General features: G+C 36.9%; 2 protein-coding genes across 2 annotated transcripts; one reads left to right on the top strand and one right to left on the bottom strand.

Annotated features, from left to right (window-relative positions):
- The first annotated feature begins 357 nt into the window (after nt 1–357).
- Nucleotides 358–10192, top strand: LOC113093340 (crooked neck-like protein 1). The gene is made up of 14 exons (XM_026259163.1): nt 358–546; nt 715–867; nt 2429–2520; nt 2597–2755; nt 2868–3034; nt 3496–3674; nt 3766–3936; nt 4131–4322; nt 4448–4507; nt 7540–7620; nt 8164–8403; nt 8533–8634; nt 8720–8968; nt 9753–10192. The coding sequence occupies exons 1-14, from the start codon at nt 499–501 to the stop codon at nt 10107–10109; spliced, it is 2250 nt and encodes a 749-aa protein (XP_026114948.1). The 5' UTR covers nt 358–498; the 3' UTR covers nt 10110–10192.
- Nucleotides 10193–10851: 659 nt separating this feature from the next.
- LOC113093350 (N-alpha-acetyltransferase 20) lies at nt 10852–13184 on the bottom strand. Its single transcript, XM_026259174.1, has 6 exons — nt 13062–13184; nt 12585–12609; nt 12397–12487; nt 11689–11824; nt 11344–11489; nt 10852–11173 (listed from the first exon to the last, which is right to left on the bottom strand). The coding sequence occupies exons 1-6, from the start codon at nt 13112–13114 to the stop codon at nt 11088–11090; spliced, it is 537 nt and encodes a 178-aa protein (XP_026114959.1). The 5' UTR covers nt 13115–13184; the 3' UTR covers nt 10852–11087.
- Nucleotides 13185–13343: the final 159 nt, after the last annotated feature.

The raw sequence follows: 13343 nt of genomic DNA on the forward strand, positions 1-13343 counted from the left end.
TTCATTAATCATTAATAATTAGTCATTTGTTGTATTTAATTTTTCACTACAAAAAACAAAAAGTTTTTTTTTATATGCTTGATTATTATTTTTTATTTATTTTCATTTTGTTTTTTGTAAGACTAACTAATTACGTAATAATTTTCTTAACTCTTAACCCTTACAGTAGATGAATGACATCGATTCTCCCAACTCCCATACGGATGAAGTGATGTGGTCATTGCAAATCTAATACGATTAAGAAAACATACAAATAGTTACGATTAGATACAGGCATAAAATGTGCTATAGTTGTAGGCTTAAATATTTGCCATTTGTTTTTATTTTTACCACGGAGCTCCGTGACGTACTGAGGTCAAATGTTACAGCGTGTCACGTCAGACGCGACGCGCGACACACGGCATGCTAACGAAACGTTTTTAGCGGCTTATCGAAGTTTAAAAACGTAAATAAATACATAAAGTTGCCTTTTAGTAAAGTGACAGGAGCGTAACAATCATGGCGTCCACTGCGGCGGGTAAACAGAGAATTCCGAAAGTGGCGAAGGTAACGTAACTTAATAAAATAAACAATGTTTTGTGAGTTAGCATTAGCATGTAAGCTACGCGAAGCGGTTGTGTTTCACTGTAAACACCTATTATATCATGTTTCTAGATGTAGTTAATTGAGCTAAACGTGGTTTTTGTTTCTACTTATTTTGTGTTATGTGTTCAGGTGAAGAATAAAGCCCCAGCAGAGGTGCAGATCACCGCGGAGCAGCTGCTCAGAGAGGCGAAGGAGAGAGAGCTCGAGCTGCTGCCTCCTCCGCCCAAACAGAAAATCACTGATGCAGAAGAGCTCAACGACTACAAACTGAAGAAGAGGAAGGTATAACTGCTGTATGTTCTGTATATGATCACGACATGTTTTGCAAAATGCATGATGTATCAAGTAGTAGTACAACGGTTACAGCTACTGTGATGTATACCATACTGTGTGGTTACTATATGCATGCACCATGATATTACCATAATGTCTAGAATAGACGGTATTACCAAAGTATATGTACAGAAAACATGGTTTTGTCAAGTCACATTTATTTATATAGTGCTCTAGCAATACAGATTGTTTCGAAGCAGCTTGACACTAAAATATATACTAAACAGTATTAATGTTCATCTGTTGTGGAACATCTTCAACTTCAAAAGAGTCATTTTTCAGGTCAGTTTAGTTCAGTCACAGTTCATGCTTTAAAAACATGATATTACCATAGTACATCTCTGGAAAACATGGTATTAAAAACATGGTGCATGCACAAAAAACATGGCTATACCGTAGGACATCTCTGGAAAACATGGTTTTAAAAACATGGTGCATGCTTTAAAAACATGGCTTTACCATAGTACATCTCTGGAAAACATGGTGTTTAAAAAAGATGGTGCATGCTTTAAAAACATGGCTTTACTATAGTACATCTCTGGAAAACATGGTGTTTAAAAAAGATGGTGCATGCTTTAAAAACATGGCTTTGACATAGTACATCTCTGGAAAACATGGTATTAAAAACATGGTGCATGCACAAAAAACATGGCTTTACCATAGTACATGTCCATAAAACATGGTATTGTAATGGTATATGCCTCAGAGACATAGTATTATTATTATAGTAGAAGTCCAGAGAACTTGATATTGTCATGGTACGTGCCCCTAAAACATGGTATTACCAGTGGACATGCAATAAAACATTTGATTGCCATGGTACAGGCTTAAATTTAAAATGTATTGTCATGATATCATGATATCTCCAGAAAACATGACATTACTTTAGGGAATGTCCAGAAAACATTGTTGTGGGATGTGCTCCAAAAATATAGTTTTAACTTTTAAGGTGGAACGTGCCATAAAACATGGTACTACCATGGTACATGCTGTAAAAATATTTTGTTACCATAAGTAAAACATTGTATTACCATAGTACATGTCCAGTAAATTTGGTATTACTCTTGTCATGTTATATGCCACAAAACAGAAGTATTATCAATAAAAATGTAATAAAATATGGTATAATTGCCATGATGCATGCTTTTAAGTATATTATAAAACCATGTTATATATTATAATACCATCTCAAGAAAACATGGAATTTATCATAATGCATGTCCAAAAACCTGGTATTACCACAGTGCATGTCCAGGAAATATTATATTGTCATGGTATGTGTCCCAAAAAATATAGTATTACCAATGTACATGCCATAAACATGCTATTACCATGGTACATGCTTTAAAACATGACATTACCATGGTGCAGCTCCAGGAAACTTAGTATTATCATAATATTTTCAAAAACTTGGTGTTATCATATAGAAAATAAGAACTTACCAGGGTCCTAAAAATGCAATTGCTACGGTACATATCCAAACACATTCAACTTTTTTCTATCAATTCAGGGGTTTGAAGACAACATCAGGAAGAACAGAACTGTCATCAGCAACTGGATCAAGTACGCACAATGGGAGGAGAGCCTGAAGGAGGTCCAGAGGTGAGTTTCAGTTTCGTGTCTGATGACTGAATCCTAGACTGGAGGTGATTTCTTTAACTGTTTTTATTGTCTTCAGAGCTCGCTCTATCTACGAGCGTGCGCTCGACGTGGATCACCGCAACATCACGCTGTGGCTGAAGTATGCAGAGATGGAGATGAAAAACCGGCAGGTGAATCACGCTCGCAACATCTGGGACCGAGCCATCACCATCCTGCCCCGTGTCAATCAGTTCTGGTGAGCTTCCTTCTCATGATCATTAATGCATTCAGACATAGATACTCTGATTTATTTATTTTTCTTATTGTGACTCCTGCTTCATTCTTTTATTCCTATGTTTATGCACTAGGTACAAGTATACCTATATGGAGGAGATGCTGGGGAACATTGCTGGCTGCAGACAGGTGTTTGAGCGCTGGATGGAGTGGGAGCCGGAGGAGCAGGCCTGGCATTCATACATCAACTTTGAGCTGCGCTATAAGGAAGTGGACAAATCCCGCAGCATCTATGAGAAATATATCTTTTCATAAATAGTCTGTTTCACCAGCTTTATCCGGATACAATACACATACAGTACATGAGTACTACATAGCAAATCCCAACTGCCTTGTTTCATAGCACAATGAAACTATATTATTGCCCAACTTTTCATATAAAGTTAAATAAGTATGTCCAACTTCAGCTGCATACATACAGTATACTTCTGTGGAGTTATATGTATTATATGGCAAATATCAGCTGCTTGATGTTTTTGCTGTGGCATAATGCAACTATTATCTCCCAGCTTGAATTTGCTAAATGCACAAGGCATGGAGGTACTCTAAACATTAACATCATGAATTTCTGAAAAGCACTAAAGAAACAATTTTGACTTATAAAACATATATAAAAATACGTATTATACATATATTGTCATCTGAGTGAATGCTTGGCTGTTACATAAAAATGTACTGTTGTTATCCTTAATGTCAAAGTACTTGTGATGGTTCATCCTGAAGTGAAGAACTGGATCAAGTACGCTCACTTTGAAGAGAAGCATGGCTACATCGCTCGTGCGAGGAAAGTGTTCGAGAGAGCTGTGGAGTTTTATGGTGAGGAGCACATCAACGAGAACCTCTACGTGGCTTTTTCCAGATTTGAGGAGAAACAGAAAGAGGTATGAAGTCCTGTGTTAACGCCATCCAGTAAACACGTGACCCTTCTGATGTTTCCTGCTCAGACCTGACCGTTTGCTTTGTGTCTTTTAGTTTGAGAGAGTTCGCATCATCTATAAATACGCTTTGGACAGAGTCCCCAAGCAACAGGCCCAGGAGCTGTTTAAGAACTACACAGTGTTTGAGAAGAGATTTGGAGACAGGAGAGGAATCGAGGACGTAATCGTCAGCAAAAGGAGGTTTCAGTATGAAGAGGAAGTCAAGGTGACAATAAACCCTTCCTCAAAATTAATACTTAATCTTAGTTCTGATTTAAAAACAAACAAAAAAACAAATGACTTGCTTAGAAACCTTTTGGTCTTTGCTAAACCAGTTTATAGTTCTAGCCATATTCAAAACATCGGTTTCTTGCTTCATAACAACTCTGTTGCTTAATATCATCATTTCCCCCTCTATAGGCGAGCCCACACAATTATGATGCCTGGTTTGATTACCTGCGGCTGGTGGAGAGTGACACCGATGCAGACACGGTTAGAGAAGTGTACGAGAGAGCGATAGCCAACACACCCCCCATCCAAGAGAAGAGACACTGGAGACGCTACATCTACCTGTGGATTAACTACGCTCTCTACGAGGAGCTGGAGGTCAAGGTATGATCGACATCAGTGAGCTGAAGTATTCAGCATTCATTTGCATCTCTCAGTTAAGCTGTGGAATTACATCTGCATGTTTAGAGTCAGACCTTGGTGACATAAGTTTAGTCTGGTTTGTTTAGGACCCTGAGAGAACGAGGCAGGTGTACCAGGCATGTCTGGAGCTTATACCACACAAAAAGGTAAATCTGTCAGTCTTAATGGTGCTTAAAAACACTATTTACACAACCTTGTGTCGTTTTTGGTGAACCAGTCCTTAAAATTTTAATTCTGTGCACTTTTGGACAGTTTGCAATAGGGCTGTCACTAGGGGCGGATCTAGAAAAATATTGATGGGGTGGCGAGAAGGGGGCAGGCATTTTTGAGGGGTGGCAACATATGGCAGATGTATATTTACTACAAAAGGACACAGGCTATCATTTACAAACTTAATCTCATGCAATCAATGTCTTGCATTTGAAACAGTTATAACAAACATTACAAACATATAAGAAATAAGTGACCATACCCCATAAGCACCCCCACACTCACTAATGCATACAGTATGCATTGACATGTAATTAAGAACATTATAAAAGGTTCAGTGTTATCAATATGTCAACTTATCATAAGAAACACAAGATTTTAACAGCCAATGACATTTCCAGCTGGGGAGACTCAACTGATTTTCTACTGTTCAGTGTTAATTACCATCTAACTCAACCAGTCAAGACAAAAGCTACATTTAGATTTAGATGTTATATGAATATGGTCTCTGAAGAATAGGTTTTATTAGCTGACAATAATAATAAATAAATAAACATTATAGGCACAAATACAAATGTACTTTTAGAAATTGTTTTTGAAAAATATGTTGCTTTTTTAAGTATATTTTACGAAGCAATTTCTTACATAATTTCTTTGAGTTAGACCAAACTTTTATTTTGGTTTCTGTGTTTTTTAATTAACTACTATTATTAGCTAATAGGAAGTATAGTATATCAAGTATGTTAATACTTGAAGTATAGCATACTCTACTGTGCAATAGTACTATATTTCTGTTTGAATTTCTTCAAGTTAAACCGGAATTTTATTTTGACAGGTTGTCGTAAAGACATTGCCGTTTCTGTCTGTCTGTGTATACGATACGAATGAATGATGATAGTTTAATCAAATGAAATGTTGAAATCATCTCATAGCACGCTGACTTGCACATGTGTAGCATACATCATGCGTCAATATAGTGGACAGCTGAAAACACCACGCGTGCTTCCGTGTGTGTGTGTGTGTGTGTGTGTGTGTGTGTGTGTGTGTGTAGTGGAGCACACATTCCCAGAGACGTGTATAACAACACCTTAAGGGTTCCCATAAGCAGGATTTATTGTTGTGCCCCGCTTCCTCAAATATGATGATGGAAAAAAAAAACTACTATAGGGGTGAAAAAAGAACTTTAATAAAATAAAAAACTAAATGAATAAATTGTATTATTTACAAATCACAATTGTAGCTCTCGACATTGACCTGTGGCTATAACTTTATTATGACTCTAATTTATTTTATAGTCTCAAGCATTCAGAAATCACGCAAAAGGAAACTAAGAAGTTTTACTATGATAAAACCATGGTTTATTTTTGTAATGGTTGTGATATGCACGTTTTTAGTTGAATAAATTATAAAGCCTGTGTCATCTATAGCAAAAAGGTGGCCAAAAATGAAAGATTAAGTGAATGTCTGAATTAAATGTTTGGTCAGTAGCCTAAACAAGGATTTGATTGTCCTTTAAGTGTAACAGCAGCAATTACAAGGCATTTGTAATAACATGTACATAAATTGTTTATTTTGTATTTGCCTACATTATGTATTTTAACAGTGTTATTATTAACCAATCATTATTGCCTCATTATTTTTTTACATAATGCATTTTAAGCCATTTTAAAGGCTATTGATGGCTTAGGTCTGTTTTTATAGCAACAACAGCAACAAAAAATATTACAGTATATTAATACTTTGTAAATTATTAGAGTTTGGGGTTCGCGAATCATTTGAGTCAGTTCGGGAGTTCAAAATCGGATTCGCGAATCATTTGAGTCAGTTTGGGGATTGCGAATCATTTGAATCAGTCCGGGAGTTCGTAGCGGGATCGCGAATCATTTGAGTCAGTTTGGGGATGATCGCAAACCATTTGAATCAGTCCGGGAGTTCGGAGCGGGTTCGCGAATCATTTCAGTCAGTTCGGGAGTTCAAAGCGGGTTCGCGAGTCATTTGAGTCAGTTTGGGGATCGCGAATCATTTGCATCAGTTCGGGAGTTCGGAGCGGGATCACGAATCATTTGAGTCAGTTATGAGGATCGCGAATCATTTGAGTCAGTTTGGGAGTTCGGAGCGGGATCGCGAATCATTTGAATCAGTTCGCGAGTTCGTAGCTGGTTCGCGAATCATTTGAGTCAGTTCGGAAGTTCAAAGCGGGTTCGTGAATCATTTGAGTCAGTTTGGGGATCGCAAATCATTTGAATCAGTTCGGGAGTTCGGAGCGGGATCACGAATCATGAAAGATTCGCGCTCGTAAATTTTCAAATTGGCCATAACCTTTAATTCGTTGCTGCCAACTGTGGTGGCTGCAGGGGTGGCAAGGCTTTCTTTTAGGGTGGCCCTTACTTTGAGGTTGCATGTTTTGATGTCCACATGTTTTTGAAATGACAGTGGCTGTAGGATTTCTTTCATAAAGATGTGGCCAAATAATAAAGAATAAGTGGACATCTGAATGAAATGTAAAAACAATCATCAGGATGTTGGCGCCCTCTGCAGGCATTTGATAATAATAAACACATAATGTACATAAGTTATGATTATATTGTTTTATTACATTGTATTTTAGCTGTTTTGTTCATTAAAACTATATTATTACTTGCTTTTGATATTTTATATGAACCGATTGTTATTGCCTCATTGCTATTATACATTGATTTTAAGTAATTTTAAAGACTTTGGTCTATTTTAATTACCACCAAAATATATCCAGTTTCTCCATTAATTGTCAGAATAATCTACCAATTACTCTATTACCAAAAAAAACATTAGTGACAGCCCTACTTTGCAACAATTTTAGCAGCTGAAAAATGTTGTGCTTGACACGTATTTTATCTGTGAAATCTTCTTAGGGTGTTTCATGATGATGTAACTACTGTTACTAAGTTGTTTTCTAACTATAGCCTGTATGCCTGTGTTTTATACCTAGTTTACATTTGCCAAGATTTGGCTCTTATATGCACAGTTTGAAATCCGACAAAAAAACCTCCCGAATGCTAGACGTGGCCTGGTAAGTGTTTCACTCTTAAACACACTTGTATACTTTGACTTCTGCTGTGTTTGGTTTCAGTAAGATCAACAAGGATGCATTAAATTGATTAAAAGTGACAGACATAACTTTTACAAAAGATTTATATTTCAAATAAATGCTGTTATTTTGAACTTCTATTTTTTTTAAATCCAGAAAAAAAAAATCAGTTCCCACAAAAATATATTTTCAAATCAAAATAATCAGAAATGTTTCTTAAGCAGCAAATCAGTATATTCGAATACTTCTGTAGATCATGTGACACTGAAGACTGGAGTAATGATGCTGAAAATACAGCTTTGATCACAGGAATAAATTACATTTTAAATATTTAATTCAAATGAAATCAGTTATTACACTTTTTTAAATAATTTTTTTACTGTATTTTTGAATACAGTAAATAAATGCAACCTTAAGAGCATAGGATATTTCTTTCATGTCTTTTAAAAAATGACCCCACACCTTTGAAAGGTAGTGTACGTCATACACACTGCAGAGTTTGACCTCTGACCTTTCTCCTGTCAGGGCACAGCTATTGGAAAGTGTCCCAAAAACAAACTGTTCAAAGGCTACATTGAGCTGGAGCTACAGCTGAGAGAGTTTGACCGCTGCAGGAAGCTCTACGAGAAGTATCTGGAGTTCAGTCCAGAAAACTGCACCACCTGGATCAAGTTTGCCGAGCTGGAGACCATCCTGGGAGACACCGAACGGGCCAGAGCCATATTTGAACTGGCCATTGGACAACCACGACTCGACATGCCAGAGGTCACTACTTAACATTTCTCTCTCTCTCTCTAGTTTTTTTTCCCCTCCATATTCTCATTATATCATACTTATATGTGCCATAAAAGCCTGATAAAGCCAAAAAAAACCTATTCCATGTGTTTACATCAGGTGCTGTGGAAGTCATATATTGATTTTGAGATCGAGCAAGAAGAGTACGACAACACACGAGGACTTTATAAGAGACTGTTACAGCGTACCCAACATGTCAAAGTAAGCCATCAAATTTACGCCAACACACCATGCTCATTCTAAATGATTATCTGATGCATTTGTTTCCGATCTGGTTGTATTGTAGGTCTGGATCAGCTTTGGCCAGTTTGAGCTGTCCATCGACAGTGACGACCGCATACAGCGATGCAGACAGATCTTTGAGGAAGCCAATAAGAGTATGCAAGGCTGTGAGGAGAAAGAGGAACGTCTGATGCTCCTGGAGTCCTGGAGAGACTTTGAGGACGAGTTCGGATCCTTAACCAACAAGGAGAGAGTCCAGAAACTCCTGCCGGAGAAGGTGAAGAAGAGGAGGAAGATCACAGCAGAGGACGGGGTGAGAGTTTATGCCTTCTTATGTCCGGTTCATGATGGTGTCATGAAAGTAGGGACAGTATGATTCATTTGTTCTCTTGATGCATCAATCTTGAGACATTAATTTTTTTAATGTTGATTGTTTCAGTAAAGAATCTATTTAAAAGGCTAAACACGGAATGAAATGTCATTTGTTAAAATATCATTCAATATTGTTAAATATTAAAACATTTAATTTATGGAGACATGGTGACACTCGTTTTCTTATTATATTGGCCTGCAGATGCATGCGCATTAATCTTAAAACATGAGTTTTTAAAATTAGAAATCTTTGTTATAGTCAAGAATTGATTTTAGAATTTGGTCAATTATCATTGAGTATTAAAAAAAAAAAAAGTATTTAATTACTTGCATGTGCAAATTATTGGATACTTTCTTAGTGTGTTTAATTCAATATTTATATTTATATATAATTCTATTCCATGTACTCTGTACATGCACTAGGGATGCAACAATACAGTTTAGCCCATGGTTCAATGGTTTTTTTTTTTAAACCAGTTTTTGGTTCCGTTCTGATGGCTTTTGTACATCAATGTTTTTTTTGCAAATTAAAATAAGATTAAAACAAATTTTCCTACCTAATCATTTACATAATCCTGTTAATGCACTTAAAAAAAGAATTATTTGAAATCAGAGTCTCATTGTGAATTGAATATTTTTCAGAAATCATTCCTGAATTGAAAACCTATGAATTGTTAATTAAGTCGACCCTAGGCATCCCTAACATATTGTCTTTTGTTTATCAGTCGGATGCAGGCTGGGAGGAATATTATGACTACATCTTCCCTGAGGACGCAGCCAACCAGCCCAACCTCAAACTGCTGGCCATGGCCAAGATGTGGAAGAAACAGCAGAAGCAGGAGGATGAGGATGAAGAAGAGCAGGAAGAAGAAGAAGAAGAAGAAGAACAGCAGGTTCCACAAGGAAAGGAAGCACAAGAGAATTCAGAACCAGATGAGCAGGGACCTGCGGCCCACAGAGAAGAGCCCGGAAAAGAGTATGACGATCGTGATGATGAGAGCAGCAGCAGTGACAGCGAGAGTGATGGTGAGGATGACAAAGACAAGACGGAAGAAACAAAAGCAGACACCGAAAAACTCTAAAACGGAACTTGACATGTTATGTGTCTCCATTTCTTTCTATCCATCTCTTTTCTTTTGTAACAAAATAAAGGTGTGAACCAAATGTGCCAGTCACTTACTGTTATTCAATATGGCGTCCTTCAAACCGATCATCGTTTAGATTGTAGTTGAAGAATCCAGTGGGAATCATATCGCAAACGTTTGAGGAGTTGTCATGTTATTTATGATGACTGAGCAAACAGGTCACTGATACAGTACGAATGCAGACGCATACCGTTTTTCCGGACTATAAGTCGCACTTTTTTTCATAGTTTGGCTGGTCCTGCGACTTATCAAAATTAATTTGACATGAACCAAGAGAAATGAACCAATAGAAAACATTACCGTCTCCAGCCTCGAGAGGGCGCTCTATGCTGCTCAGTTCTCCTGTAGTCTACACTGAAAACACAGAGCGCCCTCTTGTGGCTGTAGACGGTAATGTTTTCTCTTGTTCTTGGTTCTAAATAAATGCGACTTCTAGTCCAGTGCGACTTATATATGTTTTTTTTCCTCATCATGACGTATTTTTGGGCTGATGCGACTTATACTAAGGTGCGACTTATAGTCCGAAAAATACGGTAGTCTGTGTTAATGGAAATGATTTACTGAAGTTGTGCATGGACATATGCTATGACACAAGTTTATTATAATTATGTCATTATGGTGTTCCCTGCCTTATTTGGACCGCCTTTGCACTGTTACAGGAAAAACAACGAGACAGATGTTCAACCTGCACAAAAGCCTTTTATATTTTATTAAAAAAGACAAATACGCCAGGTGTTTGCATTAAACTTTGTTATTTAATGTAACTAGTCCATAAGATTTTGGTTTATTAACTCAGTAGAATTATAATTATTAACCCAATTCATTCAAAGCGGTGGCTCTCCGACATTGTGACCAAAAGAATCAAATGTCTGTTTTCCCAGTTGAAGGTTGCTTTCAGAGAGCCACATGTTAATGTTATTCAATATCTTCTGGCCGGACGGGGTGTGGAAGCGGGATTATAGATTTCTTCTCTGTGTCTCTGGATAAAGCTTTTCTCATATCTGTAAAAATGAAAGAATGGTAAAATAAGATTTGTACGTTTTCTGAAGAAATGTGAGCTTAGCTTGCAGAAGACTTTGCTGTTAATCAAGTCTTATTTTATTGTTTTTCAGGTAATAACCAAACCCAAAATTTTGGACAGTAGTGTAATAAGTGAACAACCCAAACCCACCATATGCATCTTCATCAGGTTCACCGTTACTGGCCGAGTAATACTCTATAACGGTTCGGTACACGCTGTAGCCGAGCTGTTTGTACATATTCACAGCAACTTGATTGGAAACTCGCACAAAGAGATCCACAAAGAATCCACCCTTCCTAAATAAAACCCAAACAAACAGCTCATTTAGAGTAAGGATGCACAGATACTGTGGCCAATACTTATATTTCTAGTAATGTTATGGCTGATAATATGATTTCAGATTATACAGTTCTGCCTGTTTTCATTTTTACATGCATTTATTTAACAGATAGGACATTTCAAATAAGGAATGCTACAACACAATGTAACTTGTACCTTTCTGAGATCTCCTCTAACATCTCCATGAGTTTGGCAGCCAGACCCAGTCGTCTGAACTCGGGGGCCACAGAGAGAGCGGTGACATGCCCGTGCCACTCCTCTCTAGCGACGGACCCCTCTGCCTTTCCCATGACTACAGGATGACCATTAACATACAGGTTATAAATACTCCTGTCAGACAGTTTTACACCAAATCCAAATGTTGCTAGTTACTGTTTTAATAAATGTTTCTAGTTGTGCTGTCAAAATTAAGACGTTTACACGTGCACTTAATTTTTACAGTTTAACATATTACAAATATTTAATGCACTTAAGCAGGGGTAGAGCTAGGGTCGGCCACCCAACTCACAACTGCCGCTTCTGTCTCTTTTTATTTTATTTTATATTTTTATTTTATTAATAATTTGTTCTGCCTCTGAAACCACTTTCCTTTTCAGATGACATCAATCCCTCTTATTATTCAGTTCAGTCCATCCCCTTTTTAAACATAAATGTACATAAATGTTCCCACAATGTAATCTTGTTTTGCACAGGAACATGTCAGATTTCTAATGTATAAATGTCTTTCTAGATTCTTCAGAAGAAAGTAAGTCATATAGGTTTGTAATGACATCAAAGTAAGTAAACAATGTCTTAATTTTGATCCTTTACATGCACTTTGAGCTACAAAGTGACAGAGATGAGAAAGAGACACGTTTGACTCACTGTAGCCCATCAGTTCACCGCCTGGAGCCTCTGCTACTATGAAATACTCCGGCCAATGAGCCAAATACTGAAGATAGAAAGGAATTCCATACTGGCCAATTAATTCAAGTTAAGTTTTTTAATAAATATATATAACAGTGCCAGACTGATTCATATTTGGTCATTTTGAGGTGTGTTTTAAAGGATACAGTTTCTGTCAAGGGGTCCAGATTACTGTGGGATAAAAATACACACGTTAATGTAAATATTATCACAATCTCATATATGATGAGCAGCATATAGAAACAAACCTGTTTTTTAATTCATATTACAGTGTTGTAACACACTATTGATAGAATGATTATTAACATTTATAGAGGTAAAACTACGATATCACTACATGTTTATCCAGATCATGTTCAACATGTGATTCAGAGTGGAAGAAAATCCCGAGTACAGTAAAATACTATGATACATGACAATACATAAATAAAACTCCTTACTTGTTCTTTATAATTTATATTGATGAATATCTGTATGTTGAATAGGATCTGAATGAACATCTAACATGCCTTGCACCGGTGAAGGTGGCTGATTGTTAATACTATCGTATTATTGTCAGACACATTCAATTCTAAAGTACTTTTTTCGTTATTATATATATTGTATTTCATTCTATAACTCACATATTGTTGAATTTAAACAGATCATCGCACGTGAAAGCTCTTAATGTTGTCATTCTCCCGTGTGCGCACTGCGCAGGGCGACGCTCTGACCTCTCACCTCTACGTCACACACGTGACGTTTCGTTGTATTTTTAAACAGCGGCATCTGTCGGCTCGATGGAGAAATACACCGGCGGATTTATTTATTTAATCCAATATGTTTAGGCGATCGAGCGGAGCATTTGAGTGGCTAAGGACTGAATCTAAAAATTTCACACACTGCTGATTTAATAAATAATACTT

This window comes from Carassius auratus, unplaced genomic scaffold (assembly GCF_003368295.1).
Source record: "Carassius auratus strain Wakin unplaced genomic scaffold, ASM336829v1 scaf_tig00214968, whole genome shotgun sequence".
Taxonomy (NCBI): domain Eukaryota; kingdom Metazoa; phylum Chordata; class Actinopteri; order Cypriniformes; family Cyprinidae; genus Carassius; species Carassius auratus.